General features: G+C 42.2%; 1 protein-coding gene across 1 annotated transcript in view; it reads left to right on the top strand.

The window, feature by feature from the left end:
- The window catches only part of LOC136055224 (nipped-B-like protein), a 270748-nt gene that overhangs the window by 190916 nt on the left and 55229 nt on the right, over positions 1-24603 (top strand). Inside the window, exons 11-16 of the mRNA XM_065746940.1 lie at positions 14183-14365; positions 20003-20197; positions 20374-20445; positions 20535-20624; positions 21686-21786; positions 23703-23789. Of these exons, the coding sequence (XP_065603012.1) occupies positions 14183-14365; positions 20003-20197; positions 20374-20445; positions 20535-20624; positions 21686-21786; positions 23703-23789 (728 nt within the window). The remainder of the gene's footprint in view (positions 1-14182; positions 14366-20002; positions 20198-20373; positions 20446-20534; positions 20625-21685; positions 21787-23702; positions 23790-24603) is intronic.

Here is a 24603-nt window from a genome sequence, read left to right on the forward strand (position 1 = left end):
CTCTACAGTATGTAGGGGGCTGGATTGGTCAGGACCATTTTGATTGATAGATCTTTGAGTGTTGACCAGCCAGGTGGCTTCTGCCAAATGCTTCTCCCAGTGCTTATATGTTCCACCACCCATTGCTTTCAACACTGTTTTTAACAACCCATTGAATCTTTCAATTTTACCAGAAGCTGGTGCGTGATAGGGGATATGATAAAACCACTCTATGCCATGATATTTGGCCCCCCAAGTATTGACAAGAGAATTTTTGAAATGAGTCCTGTTACCTGACTCAATTATTTCTGGAATGCCATGTTGCCATAGGACTTGTTTCTCGAGACCTAAGATGGTGTTTTGGGTGGTAGCATGGGATATGTATCACAGTCATGGATAACCTGTGCAATAGCGTCCATAGTTAAGTCCACTCCTCGGTCTCTAGCCCACTTACATGTTCCATTCCTTCTTTGATGGCCTGAGGTCTCATGGGCCCACTGAGCAAGAAATAATTCACTCTTATGTTGCCAGTTGAAGTTGACTTGAGCCACCTTAACTTTGGCAGCTTGATCTACCAGATGGTTATTTTGTTGTTCTTCAGTTCACCATCCATGAGTCAGTATAAAGATAAAGCACTGGACACCTTTCATGTTCAGCAATATCTAATGCCAGTTGGACAGCTTTTACCTCTGCAAATTGGTTTGATTCTCCTTTTCCTTCAGTGGCCTCTGCAACTCATCGTGTGGGGCTCCACACAGCAGATTACCATCTGCAGTGCTTACCCACAATACGACACGATCCATCTGTGAACAGGGCGTATCTCTTTTCATCTTCTGGTAGTTCATTGTATGATGGAGTCTATTTAGCATGTGATACCTTCTCTACTGGTGATGTTCCAAACTTTTTACCTTCAGGCCAGTCCATGATCACCTCCAGGATTCCTGGACGGCTGAGGTTCCCCATCCAAGCTTGCTGTGTAATCAACACAATCCATTTACTCCAAGTGGCATCAGTAGCATGATGGGTAGAGGGAGCTGTTCCTTTGAACATCCAGTTCAGCACTGGCAGTCGAGTTGCCAGAAGGAGCTGTGTTTCAGCACTGATTACTTCGGAAGCAGCCCAAACCCCCTTATATATGGCTAAGATACCCCCTATATGCCTGACTCCAGAATCCAAGGGGTCAGCCTCTGGGTCTCTCCAGAAGTACTTTGCCACAAACTCCAAGTGGGACCTTCCTTTCCAGCAGCAGTGTAGAGAATGTTCTTTACATCCTGTCATGTCCATACTGGCCCCAAGGCCACGGCACGAGGTGTCTCCTGCTTAACTTGTTCAAAAGCCTGTTGCTGCTCAGGGCCCCATACTAAATCATTCCTCTTCCACGTCACCTGATAAAGCGGGCTCACAATGAGGCTGAAGTTTGGAACATGCATTCTCCAAAAGCCCACTACACCCAGAAAAGCTTGGGTCTCTGTCTTACTAGTGGGTGGAGACACGGTAGTAATTTTGTCAGTCACATCTGTTGGGATGTGACGATGTCCATCTTGCCACTTTATACCTAAGAACTGAATTTCCTGTGCAGGCCCTTTCACTTTGTTTCATTTAATAGCGAAGCCAGCTCATAGGAGAATTTGGATAGTCTGCTCTCCTTTCTCAATACTTCCTCTGTTGTATTGCCCCATACAACGTCATCAATGTACTGCAGATGCTTGGGAGCACCACCCTGTTCCAATACAGTTTGGATCAACCCATGGCAAATGGTTGGGCTGTGTTTCCACCCCTTGGGCAAACGGTTCCAGGTGTACCGAACGCCCCTCCAGGTGAAAGCAAACTGCGGCCTGCATTCTGTGGCCAAAGGAATTGAAAAGAAGGCATTGGCAATGTCAATGTTGGCATACCACTTGGCTGCTTTTGACTCCAGTTCATACTGGAGTTGAAGCATGTCTGGCACAGCAGTACACAGTGGGGGTGTGACTTCATTCATGCCACGATAATCTACCGTCAGCCTCCATTCTCCACTGGCTTTATGCACCGGCCATATGGGGCTGTTAAAAGGTGAGTGAGTTTTGCTGATCACTCCCTGTCTCTCTAGCTGACGGATCAAATTATGAATAGGGAGCAAGGAATCCCTGTTGGTGCGGTACTGCCGTCTGTGCACCATTTTTGTAGCAATTGGTACCTGTTGCTCCTCCACTTGTAGCAACCCCACAACAGACAGATCTTCCAACAGGCCAGGCAAAACAGACAGCTGCCTTATGTTATCTGTGTCCACAGCAGCTATTCTAAAAGCCCATCGGGAATGTAGTTCTCTTCTGAGACAGGCATATCCCTAACTATTGATGATCCACTCAGCTGGAGCATGAGCTCTTTAACTCCCAATATACTACATGATACTATGATGTGGAATATCAATAACATAACAAAAATCATAAAACCATGACAGGATCTAAAGAGAAAAAAGGCCAAACGAAGCTCTTTTTAGGGCTTTTTTAAAGCCATTAAAGTGCTGTGCCTGTGCCGTGGCTGGCAGCTTGTGGGCAGGTTGCTTAGTTAGCAGGGGTGGAGTTGTCACTGCCTATTCTTTATCTCTTTACCTTGACCCTAGGATACTAGGCTATAAACAGGACATCAGGTGAGAAAAGGCTGTTTCTGCCCACTGACAACAGGAAGGGGGAATTCAGAGTATGAGGACAGCCCACACTGCCCATACAGTACTGCAGCAGCAGGTGTGGGAGGTGGTTCGAATGGTAGGGTGTACAAGTGCTGTCCCTCTTTGCTCAGGTGACCAGCTCTCTTATTGGTAGTGTCTGAGACTGTAGGTTTAACCATGGTCTCCACCAGACAGCAGGCTTGCCCCTAGAAGACTGCAGTGACTCAAACGGAGGGCTTGCCTAGAAACATGGTGGTTCAGGCCTCTGGCTGCAGGGAGTGCCTGAGCCTGCTACTGCTGGGGGAGGGTGGCCAGGATTCCACCTGCATGAGGTGGATGAACGGCTCAGCTGGGTGGCCAGAGCTCTGGGAGGAGGTGGAGAGACTGAGCGCCATCAGGGAGTGTGAGCAGGAGATTGACTGTGCTGCAGTGACTCCCTGGTGGGACAGAGAGAGGGTTGCCAGGGAGATAACCTCAGAAAAGTGGTGGATGCCCTACCCTGTCACAGTCAGACAAATCTGACACATGAGGAGGGTTGAAAAAAAGTTCCAGATTGCCATCAAGGGTATATTCCCTGCCTGCCTACCTCGTTTCCCCAGGTTCCCCTATGCAATAGGTTTGGGGTGCTGGAAACTGATGAGGAGGTGAGTGGGGAGGCAAGGGAGGATCCACCTATTAGGGGAACTAGGGTGAGGCAGTCATCCCCATGCCTTGAGACTGCCTCTGCCAGGAAAAACAGAAGGGTAATTGTGGTAGGTGGTTCCCTTTTCAGAGGGACAGAGGGCCCCATATGCAGGCCTGATCCAACCTGTAGAGAGGTGTGCTGCCTCCCTGGGGCCCTGGTCAGGGACATCACCAAAACACTCCCAGATGTGTTTTGTTTCTCTGATTATTATCTGTTATTGATAGTTCAGGCAGGCAGCGATGAAATTGCTCAGGGAAGCCTGCAAATTATCAAAGGGACTTCGGGGGTTTAGGGAGGTCGGTTGAGGGAGTGGGAACACGAGTGGTGTTTTCCTCCCTGCCTTCTGGGGTGGTGAGGGATACGGATTAGTCTAGGAAAACTCAGGGTCTGAATAAGTGGCTGAAGGTCTGGTGCCACCAGAGGAACTTTGGGTTCTTTGATCATGGGGTGGTTTACTCAGCACCTGGCCTGATGGCTGCAGACAGGTCTTGCCTGTCTTTGAGGGGAAAGTGGATCCTAGGCAAGGAGCTGGCAGGGCTCATGGAGAGCTTTAAACTAGGTATGAAGGAGTAAAGAAAGAATATTTCCCTCACTTGGGTGGAACAAATAGTTCAGAGTTATCAACTAGATCTGATGGGGGAAGAGGGTCAAGGTCAACAGGACAGAGAAAGGCTTGGGGATGTTGTTGTTGGAGATTGCAGGGAAAGTCCTATGGGTTGTCCTGTAGGATCTCGTGAGGACTCCCTATACCATAGCAAATTCCCTGCCTGAAATCTTACATACTTTTCGGGAATACCACCTGCACCTGTTGCTTCCCTCAAGCATCTGTATACTAACGCACGCAGCCTGGGAAATGAACAGGAAGAGTTAGAGGTCTGCATGTGGTTGAAAGGCCACGATCTCATAGTGATCACGGTGACGCGGTAAGACAGCTTGCATGACTGGAATGCTGCCATGGATGGCTACGTGCCTTTTAGGAAAGACAGGGAGGCGAGGAGGGACAGTGGAGTTGCTCTTTAAGTGAGAGCAGTAAGAATGTATCAAACTTTGCCTGAGGGAGGGTGATGTATCACTGGAGAGCTTGTGGGTAAGAATTAAGGGACAAGCTAGTACTGGTGACTTTGTTGTAGGGGTGTATTATAGGGCCCCAACTCAGAAGGAAGTTGACAAGACCTTCTACAAGCAGCTGGAAGTAGCTTTGTGATCTCAGGCACTAGTTCATAGGAGAGCAAGGGAGGGGGGGCCAACCCACGCAGGCTGTGAGTGTATATACGCTCTTGGAAGCACAGCCAGAAGAACAACAGAGAGAGAGAGATCCATGCAAAAGATTTACAGAGATTTGTAGGTGTCTATTGATTATTATTTTTTATTATTATTATTTTAATTTTTAAATATATATACCATTGTCAACAGTTCCAGCCTGGTTCTGTGACTAAATGGGGTGGGGAGACCCATGGACCCACGCCCTGAGATAGGGGGAAAGGAGGTAGGCAAAAGGTAGGGAGATGGGCCTAAAAACAAAACTGCAGCAACAAGCTAAGGGAGAAAACTAATTTACTAAATATGACAGTGAAATGGATGATAACAATATAATTGGAATTGAAGCTTGTAAATCAAATAAAATGAGAGAGAGTGTCTAAAACCGAAGGCCTTAATCTAATGCTGAAGATGAGAATAGCTAGGGAGCACACAATGCAGAGAAGAGCAGTAAAAAAAGAGGTAATGTTGTGACTCACGGGTACTTATAGTTTTCCCTTTGAATGGAAAACAGAACAGAGAAGTCCTCTTCTGGGAGATGTAGTTCTCTTCTGTGAAAGGTACCCTGGAAATATCAACAATCCACAGAACTGGAGCATTAACTCTTTAACTCCCAGTGCATTACAAGATGTTATGATGTGGAATACCAATAACAAAAATCATAAAAACACGACAACTGTATTTATTACTGCAATACTTATAGATTGTCTTACCCTAAAGGAAAAAAGCTGATCAAGTCAGACATTAGTGTCTTACCAACTGACTCTCTGCAATTTTATAGGAGGAAGAAGAGGTTCTTTTTAATATAGGTTCATAGGTTCATAAGGTTGGAAAGGACCTACAAGATCATCTAGTCCAACCATCCTCCTATCACTATCCCTACCCAACTACTAAATCAAATCCCTTAGCACCTCATCTAAATGCTTCTTGAACAGCGCTAGGGATGGTGCCTCAACCACCTCCCTAGGCAGGCCATTCCAGTGCCTGACCACTCTTTCAGAGAAAAAATATGTTTCCTCAGGTCTAATCTAAATCTTCCCCGGTGCGACTTCTGGCCATTCCCTCTCATCCAGTCATTAGTTATCTGGGAGAAGAGGCCCACCCCCTCCTCACCACAACCCCCCTTCAGGAAGTGGTAGAGTGCAATAAGGTCTCCTCTGAGCCTCCTCTTCTCCAGACTAAACAATCCCAGCTCCCTCAGCTGCTCCTCATAAGACTTGTGCTCCAGACCACTCACCAGTTTTGTTGCCCTTCTCTGAACACGCTCCAGGGCCTCAATATCCTTCTTGTAGTGAGGGGCCCAAAACTGAACACAGTACTCGAGGTGCGGCCGTACCAGAGCTGAGTACAGGGGGATGATCACCTCCCTGCTCCTGCTGGCTACACTATTTCTAATACAGGCCAGGATGCTGTTGGCCTTCTTGGCCACCTGGGCACACTGCCGGCTCATGTTAAGCCAAGCATCAACCAACTCCCCCAGGTCCTTTTCCTCTGTGCATTCTTCAAGCCATTCTGCCCCAAGCCTATAGCATTGCATGGGGTTATTGTGGCCAAAGTGCAGGACCCGGCACTTGGTCTTATTGAACCTCATCCCATTGAGCTCAGCCCAGCTATTCAGCCTATCCAAATCCCTCTGAAGGGCCTCCCTACCCTCAGGCAGTTTGACACATCCTCCCAACTTGGTGTCATCTGCAAACTTACTGAGGGTACACTCAATCCCCTTGTCTAGGTCATCAATAAAGATATTAAACAAGATGGGCCCCAAAACTGACCCTTGGGGGACACCACTCGTAACAGGACACCAGCTGGACTTAACTCCATTAACCACTACCCTCTGGGCACGGCCCTCCAGCCAGTTCTCCACCCAGAGAAGAGTGAACCTGTCCACACCACAGGCTGCCAGTTTCCCCTGGAGAATACTGTGGGAGACTGTGTCAAAGGCCTTGCTGAAGTCCAGGTAGACTACACCTACAGCCTTTCCCTCATCTACCTGTCTGGTCACCCAGTCATAGAAGGAGATGAGGTTGGACAAGCACGACCTGCCCTTGGTGAACCCGTGTTGGCTGGGTCTGATCCCCTGGTTGCCATGCACGTGTCGTGTGATTTCCCTCAAGATCATCTGTTCCATAACTTTCCCTGATACCAAGGTCAGGCTGACAGGCCTGTAGTTCCCCAGGTCTTCCTTACGGCCTTTCTTGTAGATGGGAGTGACATCGGCAAGCCTCCAATCTTGTGGGACCTCTCCAGATAACCAGGAATGCTGATAGATGGTAGAAAGCTGCTTGGCAATCACCTCTGCTAGCTCCCTCAGCACCCTTGGGTGGATCCCATCTGGCCCCATGGACTTGTGGCAGTTCAGATGGAGGAGAAGATCTGACCATCTCTGCTTGGATCAGAGGGGTACATTATGCTCTCTGACCCGGACTTCCAGGTCAGGGCAAGTACCCTGTGGACAACTGCTCTGTCTATTAAAGACAGATGTGAAGAAGGCATTGAGAACCTCAGCCTTTTCCTTATCATCTGTGGTTACATTCCCTGCCTCATTGAGTAAAGGAGAGAAATTTTCCTTAGTTTTTCCTCTTGCTGTTAATATATTTGTAAAAGGGTTTCCTGTTCTCCTTTACAGCAGTAGCCAGTCTAAGGTCAAGCTGGGCTTTAGCATTTCTAACTTTCTGCCTGCAGATCTTGTCCAGTTCTCTGTAGTCACCCCAAGTAGCCTGTCCCATCTTCCAGAGGACATAGACTCTCTTTTTCTCCTAGAGTCTCAACAAAAGTTCCCGGTTCATCCACACTGGTCTTTTTCTCCTCCGGCTCAACTTACAGGACTCTGGGACAGCCTGCTCCTGTGCCTTTAAGATTTCCATCTTGAGGAGCATCCAGGCTTCCTGGACCCCTTTACCAATCAGGAGGAAGTCCCAAGGGACCCTTGCAACAAGTGTCCTGAACAGGTCAAAGTCTGCCCTCCGGAGGTCCAAGGTAGTAGTTTTGCTAGTCACCCTCTTGACGTCACCCAGAATAGCAAACTCCACCATTACATGGTCACTCTGGCCGAGTGAATCTCCAACCTTCACATCTCCTACTATTCCTTCCCTGTTAATGAAAAGTAGGTCTAGCAAGGCATCTCCCCTGGTAGGCTCTTGCACCAGCTGTGTCAGGAAGCAATCATTCACACATTCTAGAAATCTCAAGGACTGCTTCCCTCTGCGCAGTATTATATTTCCAGCATATGTCAGGGAAGTTGAAGTCCCCCATGAGAACGAGTGCTGGCTGTCGTGCAACATCTACAAGTTGTTTATAGAACACCTCGTCTATTTCTTCATCCTGACTAGGTGGTCTATAACAGACCCCCACCACGATGTCACTCCTAAAGACTATCCCCCTGATCCTTATCCATAGACACTCTACTTTGTCATTTCCAACCTCAAGCTCTTCAACATCAAAACACTCTCTGATATAGAGAGCTATGCCACCACCCTTTCTTCCCTGTCTATCCCTTCTGAAGAGCATGTAGCCATCAATCCCAGTATTCCAGTCATGGGAAAGGTCCCACCATGTTTCTGTAATAGCCACAAGGTCATAGTTAGCCTGCCTCACAATGGCTTCAAGCTCTTCTTGTTTATTGCCCATGCTGCGTGCATTGGTATAGATGCACTTCAGCTGAGATATCTGCCTCACCCCTTGCTCCAGCACAGCCTCCTTTGGCTCTTTACTGGAGAGCCCTGTTTTATCCCCTTCCCCCGTCACAGCTAGTTTAAAGCTCTCTCAATGAGTCCAGCTAGCTCCTGTGCTAGGATTCATTTCCCCCTTTGAGATAGGTGCATCCCATCAACAGATAACAGGCCAGGAGCCGAGTAAACTGCCCCGTGGTCAAAAAACCCAAAGTGTCTATCTCTACACCAACCTCTCAGCCAATTATTCATCACCTGTGTTTTCCTAGCCCATTCTGTGTCCTTCACCACCCCAGAAGGTATGGAAGCAAACACCACTTGTGCTCCCACCCCTTGAACTAATCGCCCTAATCCCCTGAAATCTCTTTTCATAGTTCGCAGACTTCTCTGAGATATTTCATTGCAGTCTGCCTGAACTACGAGTAACGGGTAGTAGTCGGTGGGGCGTATCAAATCCAGGAGTCTTCTAGCTATGTCCCTGATCCGGGCCCCAGGGAGACAGCACACTTCCCTGCGGTTTGGGTCTGGTCTGCAAATGGGGCCCTCAGTTCCCTTTAGAAGGGAGCCACCCACTACGATCACCTTCCTTTCTTTCTTAGTAGTAGCAATCTCAATGCACGGAGTTGACTGCCTTGCCATTGGTGACCTCCTGCGGGAATCTTCCTGCACTTCATCCCTTATCACCTCTTCAACATCCAATGCTGCAAATCTATTGCTTAGGGGTATCTGGGGACACTGGGGAGGCAGAGGGGGAGATTGCCCACGGTACCGAGCAGGGACTCTCTGCCAGCCCTCCCTATCCCTCAGATATCCCCCTTCTGCCCTACAGGGACAGGTCAGGGAGTCCACCAGAAACTGCGGGGGATCTCCCCGGTGCCTTTCTCTCTGGTGCTCTAGGGAGCTACTCCACCAGTCAATCTCCCGCTCACAGTCCCTGATGGCCCTCAGTCTCTCAACCTCCTCTTTCAGTTCAACCACCATGCTAAGCAGATCTTCCACCTGCTCACACCTTGCACAGGAGAACTGCTTAGCACCCTCATCTAGCAGTAGCAGGCTCTGGCACTCCTTGCAACCAGAGACCTGTGTAGCCACGCTTCTAGGCAGACCTTCTGTCTGGGTCGCCACAGCCTTTTTAAGGCAAGCCCTCTGTCTAGTAGAGACCATGGCACAAAAAAGAATAAAAACAAATAAATGAAAAATTGAAAGTAAATAACTAAATAAAAACTAGTTTATAATAATATATATAGATATGAATTGTAATAACTTAAAAATAAATAATAATATTAAATATATATATTAAAAAAAAAACAGTGGGTAGTGACACTTCGCTGCCCTCCCTGAGCCCTATTCCAGCTGAGGGGTGTGGGCGAGGGCGCTGAAACCCTGGCAACGCCTATGCCTCGTTAACGCCTCGTTAACCTCTCGCTAGAACAGCCTACAGGACTGGCCGCTCTCACTCGGTTCCCGAGAGACTGGAACCTCCCGAAAACCCACCCTGTACCTCAATCAGCCACTGCAGCTCCGGCTGTGCCGATGTCAAAGCAGTTGATCACGAGGACATCACAAGTTATGGGGGACTTCAGTTATTCATATATTTGTTGGGAAAGCAACATGTCCACTTCCAGATGGTTACTGCAGCATGTTGAAGATAAATTTCTGACACTAGAGGTATAGGAGCCAATGAGGAGTGGGGCGTGTAGGGTGAAAACCCCAAAAGAATAGTACCTAAACAAAGTAATGAAGGCAGACGGTATAGTTTTGCATGACAAATCCAGATGGTATACAGACAACCAGTAAATAAAAAAAGGCTCACATGACACTGATGGTCAAGGCTAGCCCATGATTCCAGAGGAGAGGGAACTTCAGCAAGAGATCCTTCCCCAGTGGTGGTCAGCCCTTAAATGGGATCTGGGAGAGGTGGAGCCAGAATCCACCCCTTCCAGTCACACAGGTGAGTTGCCTTCACCTGTGCACCTGTGGCAGACACAGTGCTCACCTCAGGTGATCAATCAGTGGTTCAGGCTGTGATTCAACAGTTCCCATACACTCCACCCCTTCAATACTTGAACCACTGATCAAGTTAACTATAGGGTGAGCCTTCCTTAATACAGAGATATAAGCATTGCAATGCATTCTATAATGGCCTGTTGCAATGCATATCAATATAGTCTGGGTTGAGTGATAATCAGCGTATGGCTTGTGTTATTCCTTTGGCCAGTGCTCGGTGGTGTTTACTGGAAGCACGCAGTCACATGGTGCAGGTCGATCCTATGCTCCATCAGTCCCAGGTAGACCATCACCAGATGTTGCACAAGATCTTACATCAACTTTGGAACACTTTAGTATTTTGTTCCTTCCAGTGATTCTGAAAACTTAGACTCACAGGGAGTAATATAGGTTGTTCAAGGGTACCAAGAGGGGAAGGTCCACCCTCCAGGGTAAGATACAGGACGTATTCCTATCTTGGGTCAACACTTCAGCTTGTATGGGGGGCATGCCCTGGCCGCCTGTACCAAACCTTTTGGTCACATATATGTGGATGCACAACTATATCAGGCACCAAAGGGGGTGTCCTGATCTGCCATAGGGACATGAGTGGTCTTGGAGAATGGGAGAGGTGCCCGAAGACTGGAGGATAGCCAATGTCACTCTAGTCTCCAAAAAGGGCAAGAAGGAGGATCTGGGTAACTATAGGCCATTCAGCCTCATCTCTATCCCTGGAAAGGTGTTGGAACAGTTTGTTCTGGATGCTGTCTCCAGGCAATTGGAAGATAAGAGAGTTATCAGGAGTGGTCAGCATGGGTTCACTACGGGGAGGTTGTGCTTGATCAATCTGGTAGCCTTCGACAATGTCATTACTGGCTGCGTGGATGGAGAGAGAGAAGTTGATGTAGCCTACCTTGATTTCAGCAAGGCATTTGACACTGTCTCCCACAGCATCCTTACATGTTGTACATAGTGGTGTTCCTCAGGGGTCAGTGCTGGGTCCGGTCCTGTTCAATATCTTCATCAATGACCTTGGTGAGGGGATAGAGTCCACTCTCAGCATGTTTGCTGATGATACAAAGCTGGGAGGAATGGCTGACACTCCGTAAGGCTGTGCTGACATTCAGCAAGACCTGGACAGGCTGGAGAGTTTGGCAGAAAGGAACCGGATGAGGTTTAACAAGAGCAAGCATAGAGTCTTTCACCTAGGGAGGAATAATTGCATGCACCGGTACAGGTTGGGGGATGAGCTGCTGGAGAGGAGCTCTGAGGAGAGGGACCTGGGTGTCCTGGTGGACGACAGGTTGGCCATGAGCCAGCAGTGGTCAGCATGGGTTCTAAGAAGGCCACCAGGCCTAACCCTGTGGCGCATAGGTTGAGGGAGGTGAACCTCCCCCTCACCTGGAGTAATGTGTCCAGTTCTGGGCTCCTCGGTAGAAAAAGGACTGGGATCTCCTTGAAAGACTCCAGCAGAGGGCTACGAAGTTAAGAAGGGATGTAGAACACATCCCTTATGAGGAAAGGCTGAGAGACCTAGATCTGTTCAGACTCCAAAAAAGAAGACTCAGAGGGGATCTGATCCACGTCTATAAATATAGTGGAGGCAAAGGGATGAGGCTGGACTCTTCTCAGCAGTGTGTGGTGATAGGACAAGGTGAAATGGTCACAAACTGAAGCATAGAAAGTTCTGCACAAATGTGCGTGGGTACTCTTCACAGTGTATTTGATGGAGCACTGGAAGAGGCTGCCCAGAGAGGTTGTGGAGTCTCCTTCTCTGGAGACGTTCAAGACTCACCTGGACACCTACCTGTGCAACCTAGGCCAGGGAGCTGCTTTGGCAGTGGGGTTGGACTAGATGATCTCTAGAGGTCCCTTCCAATCCCTATGATTCTGTGATTCCACGAAGAAGAGTCCAGTAGCCAGGTGATGTTATATGTGGCTAAAAAGGAGTGAGGAGAGGACAAAACTGAGTTGTAGTCTAAGTTTTCATTTTTAATGTCAAAATGAAGATGTGTGAGAATTCATTATTGTAGAACTTCCAGAATGTGGAGTGGCTAAATTTTAATTTGACAATATTGAGAAATAGAAAACTAGGATTCATCTTCCCACCGCAGAGAAGTAGCTCTGTTCCCTCTTAGACTTTCCTGTATTCTTTCATATAATGCCTTGATATTTTGAAAAGTTGCATATTTTAAATGCAAGATTATATGTAGAGATTGCAAATAGGAAATTTAATTAACAGTGTTTTTGCTTATTACTATTTTCAGGTGCAAATATTTGATAATGACTTTGCCTACTTATGTGAAAGACTTAAATAACATAATGAACTTCAAGGGCAGTTTTTCTTTGATTGCTTGTTCATTTGCTGTTACAGATGTATCTGAAAATAAGTCATTTAGGTATCATGGGTATCTTAAATTAACCATATATATGCAAACCTGGTATCAATTGCTTCCACTGTATTAACTGCTGCTTATAGTTGTGTGACAACGGTTTACAGGCTGGTTCGTCTAGTTCTGTGATGATTGGAGTGGGGGACCCACAGACCCATGCCCTGGGAAAGGAGAAGGGGGAAAAGGAAAAGGGAGATGGGCCTAAAAACAAAAAAGAAAACAGCAGCAACAATCTGAGGAGGAAAGCTAATTTACTAAGTAAGATAACAGAAAGCAAAATAACACAATATAATACAATATAATTGGAATTGAAGATAATAAATAAAATGAGAGAGTGTCCGAAAGCAGAAGGCCTTACGCTAATGCTGAAGGCGAGATGGCTAGGGAGTACCCACTGCTGGGTCAATCCGAAAGGAAAGAGCCTGTGTCTCATGACACGCGAACCTTTTTTATCTTTCCCTCTGAGCGGAAAACGGAAAAATGCAAAGTCCTCTGGGGAATGTAGTTCTTATCTTCTGAGACAGGGATACCGAGAACTATAGACAATCCACAGAGTTGGAGCATTAACTCTTTAATTCTCAGTGCACTACATGATGTTATAATGTGGAATACCAATAACAAAAATCATAAAACCATGACATTGAGGAAATGGCAATTTGGAGTTTGGGTTTTTATAATGTTTTTGAATCTTGGTGGCTAGTTATTTCATTTGAAATCATACTGAAACGTAAACCATACATCTGTTTTCCCTAGTTTTTTGCTTGCTTGCTTCTTTCTCCTTCCTGTACAGGTAATGGGTGCATCTACTGGAATTGGGGAGATCTACTTGACTTGCAAAGTCAATGTTAAAGTGAGCTTGAATCCTTCTAAAGATTAGATTTGTACTGTTCTAGAAACTTGAAACCACACATGAAGTAATGAACAAAAGAAGTTTCATAATATGATGAGAATGGTGCAGTGTTGTCTGTTTACCTCGGTGGAAAAGAAACATCATGGTCTAGCTTGCTGTTTGTTTATATTAAACAAAAATCTTTCAATTTCACTTTAAAGCAAAATCAAGCTAAAATGTGGGTTGCATTATAAAACAATTAGTAGAAAGTAATAAATAATCTGCGGCAGAATTTGGGATGACAGTGATTTGACATATTCAGGGATAAGAAACTAGAGATTCTGCCTACCTACTGGAAAAGGGAAGGTTATTGTCTTATGTATGCTTAATAACAATTGAGAATAAACAGAAGTATTATGAGGCACAAGTCCTTAATTTACCTATACATTTGGGAATACTGTTGAATTCAGAGGATGAAAAAATATGACTAAATTTTGTGGAAGTAGAGCAAAGATGTTTTAGTAATGCATTTTACCAATTTATTTTGTTTATTTCCAGTTGCAATATGATCAATATATACATATTTAGAAAGGCCTGTCAAAAACATCCAGGTATATCTTACCATGGAATTGTTAGTGGATATAGTGTAAGTGGTTCCTGAGAAAGGACTATAGTGTTGGGGCTTTTTTTTTTTTAACTGTTATGTTCACATTTACTTTTCTTACTCTCTATTAATAGGTAGCATAGATCAGTCAGTATTAAAGGAGTTGCCTCCTGAGCTACTGGCAGAAATTGAATCCACTATGCCACTTTGTGAACGTGTGAAAATGAACAAGCGCAAACGTAGCACAGTTAACGAGAAACCAAAATATGCTGAAATCAGTTCTGATGAAGACAATGACAGTGAAGGAGCTTTTGAATGTAAGTAGTACAACATTCTGTTCCTATTGCTAAAGACAACTAATATTTTACTTTTATGATTTATACTATTTTGAGTTATTTATTTTTGAAAAGTTGGCTAGTCTAAAACATTTGAAAAGAAGTTTGCTCTCCAAACAACTACTTGGCCAAAAATGTTTTTTCTTATAAAATAATAATTACTTGATTTCAATTTGTAACTCAACTTCTACTACTGTTTCCCTGGTATGTTTCTTGAAAAACTGAAATTACTTCTGATGGGTTCTCAAAATACCACTTAATAGATTTCAATAAAGGGATCTCAATGGAAAAGAGGAAGTTTGTAGTTAAAATTTTGCTTTGTGATCTGATAACTTCTGCATGTGCTTCTATGTTAGGAAGGGAATTTGCTACTTCTTTTTAAGAGTATTATAGTTTGCTAATATGGAGATTCAGTTAACCAATGCCAAAAACAAACGATTAAAATAGAGTGAATCAATTCAGTCTAAGCAACATCTTAGCTGCTTTACCTATGTAGGGCTATGCTACAGCAGAAGTACCTATTAGTGTTAACCTGAGAAGGCATTTTTCTTGTAATGATTTTTTTCTCCAAGTTAAGACTCTTTCCACCTTTTCATAAGAAGTTTATATAAGCAACTTCTGTAAAACATATTTTGCTTCTTAGCCTGTCTTAGCCTCCAAAAGAGAAAGATTTGGCAGTCCTCCTTTTTAACGCATTTCAGTTTCTCCTCCAAGAAATAAGTAGTGCTTATAAACTTATACATATAAAAATGTAATCATGATGCCTCTGGTCTTTATCAAAGAAGCAGAAAAGAATGTCCTTTTTGATTGATTTTCCTTTAAAATTTAACTGAATAATGCTGCCTTGACCACAAGTACAAAATCTCCAAGGTAACTTCATTACAGCAAAAAATGATTTGCTTCATTCAGGATACTATATTTTCTCTTTGCCATATAATATTACCAGCTTACTGTGTTAATTATTTGTAACAGGAAATTAAAAAAGTGAAGCGAAATTGAAGTTGGTTGGCAATAGAGAGGACTGTCAGAAATTTCAGTGACACTTGAATCTAGCTATTAGCCACAGTGGCTGTTGAAATTGTTAAATATGAAATAATGTAAATTAAGAAACTTTCACAGTTGTTATATGCTTTAAAGGTACTCTTGGTTCATTATATCCAGTCAAGAGATCTGGCCATAGTTATAAACAATCAGTGAGGAACTAAGACTTAATGAATTATAATATTTCTTAAAGGATACTGTAGAACTGAATTAAAATGAGACAAAATAGCAAGAGAGAGGAAATTTTCTGACAACTACACTGAATAGATTTGTATTGTTACATATGTCTATTTCAGAATTAGTTTGTCTAAAATTAAACTCAAAAAAGGAAGTGATTGACACCTTTAAGTTTCTCAGTCCATTAAATGATGAAAAGTTAAAAATGGATGAAATCTTTCTTATACAAGTGCTCAATGTGTTATTTAAATGTTTGGCAGAATTCAGGTGGAAATTAGATGTTTTCATTGCACAGATATTCCTTATTTATGTGTAAAATGCAATAACATTTCAAAAATACTATCAGGCTTACATTTTATATCAATTTTGTGTAGTTCAGGTAAGCTTTGTAGAATAATGTCTAATTGCGAATAGTTTTTCTCATGTTCGTCTTATTTGCTTTGCAGAGCCAACACAAGTGTAATGCATTCTGTTTTGTCATGCAACATTGATAAAACTGTCAAATTAAATTTCTGATGAAAAAGGGACATTGAAAGTTAGTTTTCTTATGGAGATGTAGTTGGGATCAGAATTCATTCTGCGGAACTTAAATTAGTACTGATTATCTGTAAACTGTGGAGACAGAATTCATCTACCTCCACAAAATACTGTCTCATGGATGGAGGGAAGAATCATTTAAGAAGTGTTAATATTCTCCCATAAAATACTTATTTCCTTATCCAATATGCTCACTTCAGGTAACCCAGAGAGCCTTCAAATTCTTAATTTGCAGTTAACTGTCAAGCATTTTAGAACTGAAACTTAGTAGCTCAGGCATCATGAATGTGACAGTACTGCCTCCAGAAGCAACTCTGATCCAGAATCAGTGCTGTTCAAAGCCTGAGCGAGTTATTACTTTAAGTTTTGGACCACCTCTTTGCAGAAATTTGATTTTATTTTCATAAGTGGGAGTCCTCTAAAGTGCAGAGCATTAATATCACTTCAGTTTCAATAGTTTTTCATTCCTACTTAGTCTGAGCTGCCTATTGGCTATATCCTGCTATATATAATATCCTCTTTCTTATGCTTATAAGTAACCTGGTGTTTTGGAAATGATTAATTGGTTCCGTTCCAATACTGTATAAATGCTCAGAGACATTTTGCTCAGAAACAACCATATATACTGTCACACTTCTAACATTCAGGAGAGTTGGGTAGAGACACATACAGATATAAGGGCTGTTATATGCCAGTTCACAAGAGTAATGAACTCTCCTATTCTTGAGTGTAATGTTTTGGAACTATTTTGATCTTCACAGTCTATATTAGACATCTCTTTGCTAGTCTAGTTACCCTGTTATATTAGATAATGGAGAATTTTGTGGATGATAACTTCCTCTTTCAAGTAGTACAGGAACCCACAAGAAAAGGTGCTATGCTGGACCTTGCCTTCACCAACCAGGAGGGGCTGGTGAGTAATGCGAAGTTCAAGGGCAGCCTTGGCTGTAGTGACCACAAAATGGTGGAGTTCAAAGAGGTGTCAAAGAGGGTGCGCAGCAAGCTTGCTACTCTGGACTTCAGGAGAGCAGAGTTTGAATTCTTTAGGGAACTGCTTGGCAGTGTGACATGGGAAAAAGCCCTGGAGGGAAGAGGGGCCCAAGAAAGCTGGTTGGTATTCAGGGACCATCTCCTACAAGACCAGAAGCAGTGCATACCAAGAAAAAGGAAGACAGAAAAGAATGCCAGGAGGCCTCCATGGATCAACAAGGAGCTCCTGGACTTATTTAAGTGCCAAAAGAAAGTCTATAGGGAGTGGAAGCAAAAACAGGTTACCTGGGAGGACTACAAAGTTGTCTGAGCAGCCAGGGATCAGGTTAGGAAAGCCAGGTAGAATTAAATCTAGTCAGGGACATCAAGGGAAACAAGAAGAAATTCTACAGCAATATCAGTGATAAAAAGAAGGTTAGGGTGGATGTGAGCCCTCTCTGGAAGGAAACTGGAGACCTGATCACAAAGAAAAAGCTGAGGTTCTCAATTACTTCTTTGCCTCAGTCTTCACTGCCAAGGGCTCTGGCAACACTGCCCAAGTTGCAGGTAACAATGGTAGGAACCTGGAGAAGGTAGATCTGCCTGCTGTAAGTGAAGATGAGGTTCAAGACCATCTAAAGAACCTGAAGGGGCACAAGTCCATGGGACCTACTGAGATCCATCCCCTAGGTTCTGAGGGAATTGGTGGATAAAGTCACCAAGATGATATCCATTGTGTTTGAAAGGTCATAACAGCCTGGGGAAATTCCTCCTGAATAGAAAAGGGGAAAAAAAAAAACCAACATTTTCAAGAAGGGGAAAAAAGAAGATCCTGGGAACTACAGGCCAGTCAGTCTCATCTCTGTGCCTGGCGAGATCATAGAGCAGATCCTCCTGAAGGCCCTACTAAGATACATGGAAAATAAAGACAAGGTGATTGGTGGTAACCAACATGGCTTCACCAAGGGTAAGTCATGCCTGACAGACTTGGTGGCCTTTTATGATGGAGTTACAGTGGCAGTGGATAAAGCAAGAGCAACTGACATCATCTATCTAGACTTGTGCAAAGCATTTGACACTGTCCCGCATGACATCCTGTTCGCCGAACTGGAGAAAAGTTGATTTAATGGATGGACCACTTGCTGGATAAGGAGCTGGCTGGATGGTTGCACTCAGAGTTGTGGTCAGCAACTCAGTGTCCAAATGGAGACTAGTGATGAGTGGTGTTCCTCAGGGATTGGTGCTTGGACTGGTGTTATTTAACATCACCGTAGGTGACACAAACAGTGGGATCAAGTGCACCCCCAGCAAGTTTGCAGATGACACCAAGCTGAGTGGTGCAGTTGACATGCTAGAGGGAAGGGATGCCATCCAGAGGAACCTGGACAGTCTTGAGAGGTGGGCCCATACCAACCTCACAAAGTTGAACAAGGCCAAGTGCAAGGTCAATCCCAAGCACAGATACAGGTTGGGCAGGGAATGGCTTGAGGGCAGCCCCGAGGAGAAAGATTTGGGGGTGTCAGTTGATGAAAGACTCAACATGAGCTGGCAGCACGTACTTGCAGCCCAGAAGGCCAACCCTATCCTGGGTCACATTGAGAGGAGTGTAACCAGCAGGGTGAGGGAGGTGATTCTGCCCCTCTACTCTGCTCTTGTGAGACCCCACCAGAGTACTGCGTCCAGTTCTGGAGCTATCAACACAAGAAGGACATAGTTGTTGGAGTGGGTCCAGAGAAGGGCCACAAAGATGATCAGAGGGATGGAACACCTCCCCTATGAGGACAGGCTGAGAGAAGGCTCTGAGGAGACCTTATAGCAGCCTTCTAGTACATGAAGGGGTCTACAGGAAAGCTAGGGAGGGACTTCTTAGATGGGCAGGTAGCAACAGGACAAGGAGAAATTATTTAAAACTGGAAAATGATAGATTTAGACTAGATATCAGGAAGAAATTCTTTCCTGTGAGAATGGTGAGACACTGGAATAGGTTGCCTGGGGAGGTTGTGAATGCCCCCTATCTGGAAACATTTATGGCCAGGCTAGATGGGGCTTTGAGCAACTGGGTCTAATAGAAGTTATCCCTACCTGTAGCAGGGGGGTTAAAACTAGATCTTAAGGGTCCCTTCCAACCCAAACTATTCTGTGATACTGTGTTCTCCTCTATATTCTTTTCATGTTATATATTAGCATTCTATCCCCTTAAAGATGTACAGGACTATCTGAAAATAAGTTCTTTGTTGTCTTCCCCCCAATATCTTATTTCCACCCAACCTCTGTTTCTGTAGAGAACACCTATCCCAGTTTCTTCAGCATTTGTTTCTACTGTGCTTACTGGTCCTGACTGAAAACTGGTTACAATAACCTTCAGTGTTATATAATCACTGCTGAGCCTTGAACTGTGCCTCCTTTGCACCAAATTATCTGCAATATATATTTCATGACAAGTTTTTCAAATGTCTTAGTAAAATGGAAAGTCTTTTTAAGCAGCTAGATTTGCTACTTTTCATTGAAACTTGCAGTGTTAGATGGGCAACATGAACACTGAATTGTAACACAGATGCCTATTAATAGTCACAGTTGCATAACTGAAGAAATCTCAGTGTTTTCTTATGAAAGGAAACAATGACAGTTACTTCAACTTGTCCCAATCACTTTTGTTTAAAAGGACAAGTGCCCTTTAAATTCATATTTTAAATTTTTGGTAGTGTCTATGGCAATTTTAGGCATGGTTTTCGTGTAATTCAAAACATTGTTAGAATAATGCCATAATTATATATAAAGGTTTTAGAGCATTCATTTATTTTAAGGGACATTTATATGTTAATATTTAACTTGTAAAACTTGAGCTATTAAAAACTGAATTTTAATACTTAGAATGAAAATGCATTTCATTTCTAGCTTCTCGAAAAAGATATAAAAAAGACAGAGATGAAGCTTGGGAGTATGAAGAACATGACAGAAGAAGTTCTGGTGACCACAGGAGAAGTGGTCATTATCATGAAGGAAGAAGGACTTCTGGTAGTGGCCGTTACCGTAATCGCAGTCCTGATGACTCTGATATGGATGATTATTCTCCTCCTAGCCTTAGTGAGGGTAACTGATCATTATAAATATTTCACTTTCGTATTACTAAAGGATTTTTAAACGATAAGTTGAACACTTCAAAATAAACAGCTTTACATGCAGTATTTAATACAAGCATAAAAAATGTAAACAAGCATTTATTTCAACTTGAGAAAACATTTATTTCACTCTATTCTCTTAATTAGTGGCTAAAAAAATGAAGAAAAAAGAAAAACAAAAGAAAAGAAAAGCTTATGAACCTAAACTAACACCTGAAGGTAACTTTAGAAGACTTATTTTCTTCACTTTGTATATTCTGTATTGTATATAAAATAATTATATATACTTTTTTCCCCCCCACCACCAGAAATGTTGGATTCTTCAACTTTTAAAAGGTTTTCTGCTTCAATAGAGAATATTCTGGAAAATCTGGAAGACTTGGATTTTACAGCTTTTGGTAATATTTCAGAAAATTTCAAAATGCTTCCCCCAATTAGAAACACAAAAAACTGCATCTCAGTATTTTCAGACTTCTTTCTTTCTGATTGATGATACTTGCTAGGGTATATTGTGTTTATATGGCATCTACCTTGAGTAGTGTGGGCTTATACATTTCCAATTTCACTTGCTGCTAGAGAAAGATCACTTATGACCTGTTTAGATTCCGCAGAGAGGAAGAAGATAAGTCACAAATAATAGTCTACTGGAGTGTGTCTGCTATGTGTGGTCTCTGACCTAACAGCTCAGTTATTAAATTCAAGCAGCAGAGTGCTTATGCACTTACGACTAAAACAATCTGTGTACTCCTTATTCCTTTCGCTGTCAAATCAGTCAGATTGGCATCTGACAAAGTAATTCAGGATGACCAAGATAACTTTCAATTGAAATGGATAACAGCATTTGTATATATTTTTTTCTTAACATCTTTATCATAATACTAGAACCAGGGGAGGAGCATAGTAAACAAAACACTATTGTTTGTAAGGCAATCATAGCTACACTCCTGACTTTAAAAGTGAAACACTGAAATCATTTGATTCTTTCTGCATCTAGTAACATAATGTGTTTTTAGTTGTTTTTTTTCCTTTGTGATTAGAACATAGTGTATTCTAGGGTATCATACATCTTTTTCATCTATTATTCTGCCCCAGATTTGAACTTGATAATTAGAATTACAGTAATTTAAAATCTGTTTTACTGAAATGAAAGTGGTACTGCAAAAGCTAAAACAAATGGGTTTTCTATATTAAAAATTATCATAGTTCAGCCCGGCTTGGCCTAGTTCTATGACAAAAGGGGAGAAGGGACCCATGGACACACTCAGAGAAAAAGTAGGGAGATGGGCCTAGATGAGGAAAACAGCAGCAATGAGCTAAAGGAAAAAAAAAAACTTAGCTTACTAAATAGAACAGAAAAATGTGAGAAAATACAATATGATTGGAATTGAAGCTAATAGATCAAATAAGATGAGAGTAGTCTTATTAGAAATATGATTCTGTTTTTTTTAAATTGTTTAAGGTGATGATGAGATTCCACAAGAAATGCTACTGGGAAAACATCAGCTAAGTGAGTTGGGTAGTGAATCTGCAAAAATCAAGGCAATGGGCATTATGGACAAGGTACGTATTTGCAGTCTTCTTTCTTGAACACTTAATTTTGTTACAGGACATGTTTTCTGTATGTCTATAGTAATATTCCACTCTCTTCAGTTGTGCATGTGACATCCCGTGAACAGCTATCCTTTTGCTGAATTTAGCTGAAGTGCTTTAGGAGTTACTACATCTTAACTGTTACTGTTTTTTGATGCTGAGAAATTTTCATGGAATAGTTTTCCTGTGGCAGCAGCAACTCTGAGCACTATGTACTAATGTGTAACATACCTGCCTGAGCAGTAAAATCTAAAATAATATACTTTCATAAAACCATACCAATCTAGAGTCTTAGCTCCTTACAACTAGTGTTGAGCAACCACAGTAAAATAGAACCTTTCAGCAAAGAAAAAAATCTACTCTAAAAATAAGCTGTTAGTGTATTGTAAGCATACTACGTAGGTTCAGCATTATACTGAACTGTTTCCTTCCTCCCTCCAAAAAAACCTTTCAAACTCAAAAAAAATAATAATAACCTCAGGTGAAAAAAATCATTTCCTATACATTTCATATCATAATTTCTTTGCCGTAGTCTTCTTTACTTCAGTTCAAGGGAGTTTTCCATGTTAGTACAAACCACTGGTATAGTCTCTGTAGAAACAATATTCATTTTTTCCCCTTGTTGTAGGGATAGGAGACAGTTGAAACTTCAATCAGTTCCAAATCACCCAAGAAATGTAGAGATTATAACTCAGTAACAAAGAAAAAAAAATGGCTTACCCCTTTCTGATAATCAGAACTCCCTAAAAGTTTCTAAAGTAATTTCCAAGTACAGATGCTCCTCTTGAGGCTGGCAGCCCTTAAATAAGATTTGGGAAAGGTGGGGCCAGGCTCCACCCATTCTGGTTGCACACATAAACTGCTTGCACCTGCCCCTTCTAGGGCTGGTTTTGTCCCTTCATCAGGTACTCAGTCACTGGTTCATGTTGTGACCTAGCAGATCCTATAACTTATCTTTATAGTTATCTTTATAGAATTCTTGGATTTGGATATTCTTATGTTATGCTGGTATGCCTGTTCCTGACCACCCTATTGGGTTTATTAAATGTCTGTTAAACCACTTATTATAGAAGTTACTCTGGATTTTCTTTAACTCAAGATTTAGTTATTTGTTCTGGCCTTTTCTTTGGTCCTTTCTACCTTCATTTGTAAGATGTTTTCAACCCCAGGTGTTATGCTTTCCTGATAGTTCTCACACTTAAACTTTATTCCCTAATTTTTATACATATATACATACACATATACATGAAGTCAGAAATACATTTTTTCTAAATGTGAACAGCATTCTTTTCTAGATGAGTGAAGTTGGTTCTTCCAGAGTTCAATGTATACCAAAGATTATTTAATTGTAATTCTCTAGAACATCAGTAAGTGAATTTGATTTGCTTTTTTCAATGTGCTAGTTTTTAAAAGTTAATAAAATTACTAAGAATACATTTCTTTTGTATTAGCACTCAAATAACAAAGAATTTTTGCTTGTCTATAAGGTTTAGACTTTCTTTTAGTAAAGCTCTATATAGTCAGCTAGAAGTAGTGATTCATACTTCTATTTGGTAAATTTCAGTTTCTAGAATCAAGAGTCTATAACTATAAAACATCTGTAGATATACAGTTTTAAATCTATTAGTACAGATTTTGTTGGTTGAAAATGCAGTTTGATTGCAATCTTAGAACATATTTCACTAATTTAATTATATTATCAGCATTTTCAATCGTGCTGTGATAGAAACTAAGTAAATATCTGATCTTTATCTCAAAAGTGCTTACATATTAAGCTTAATGCTAGAATTACATAACGTGTTCTATCCTTCATCCACGATCGTTTTTTCAGCAGTTTGAAAGCCTCTAAGTTCCTACAGTTGTCTGATGTGTTGTTCTTGTTTTAGCTCTCAACAGATAAAACAGTAAAGGTCCTGAATATTTTGGAGAAGAATATCCAAGATGGATCAAAGCTTTCTACATTACTTAACCACGTGAGTTTCAAATTACATCATTTCATGCCATTGTTCAGCATGAGATTTTCGTCTGAGTCACATTCGGTGGTAATTATAAATACTGTGTGTGCAGAAACAATTTGATTTTATATGTATATGATTAAGAGTAAAATTTGGATTTGAAGTAAAATTATATTCTTTCAGTACTACACATTTTACTATACTACTAACAAACAGGAGTAGTCTATTAATTTAAAAAATAGTAGTTTCATCCTGAAATAGTAATGGTAACTGATATTACTTGCACCAGTGGAAATATCCTTGCTACTTGTCCATAAAACTTCCCTTACACAGTGGAAGAAAGTATGGCTTTCATGTAGAGAACATATTCTTCCCCTGAGCATTAAGAACTGAGGAGACATTTTAAATCATAGAATGTCTCGTGTTGGAAGGGACCCACAAGATTCATAAAGTCTAACTCCTGACTCCACAGAGGACTACCTAAAAATTAAGCTTCACTATACAGTTAGTCATGCCTTTAGCAATGTGAAAAATATGTGAAAAGAATATGCTGGTTTTCCTGCTCTGTTGCAGTGTGATTGAGACTTTCTGTTGGTGTTTTTAAGTGATATTATTCTTCTAGGTTTCTGTACTAAAACTTAAGATTAGCTGATGGAGTTGTTCCATGATTGCAATTCAGATATAAAGCTTCAGTTTAAAAAGTAGCGTTCTCTAGCTAAAGTAATTTTAGATTTTTTTCTTAAAACATATCGAATGTAATTCAGATCATTGTGGCAAAGAAATCTCCCCGTAAGGCAGGCATGTCTAACCCACAGCCTGTGAGTTGCATGTA

The sequence above is a fragment of the Cyrtonyx montezumae genome, unplaced genomic scaffold (assembly GCF_038088225.1).
Source record: "Cyrtonyx montezumae isolate F1298 unplaced genomic scaffold, pur_monq_1.0 scaffold_4, whole genome shotgun sequence".
NCBI lineage: Eukaryota > Metazoa > Chordata > Aves > Galliformes > Odontophoridae > Cyrtonyx > Cyrtonyx montezumae.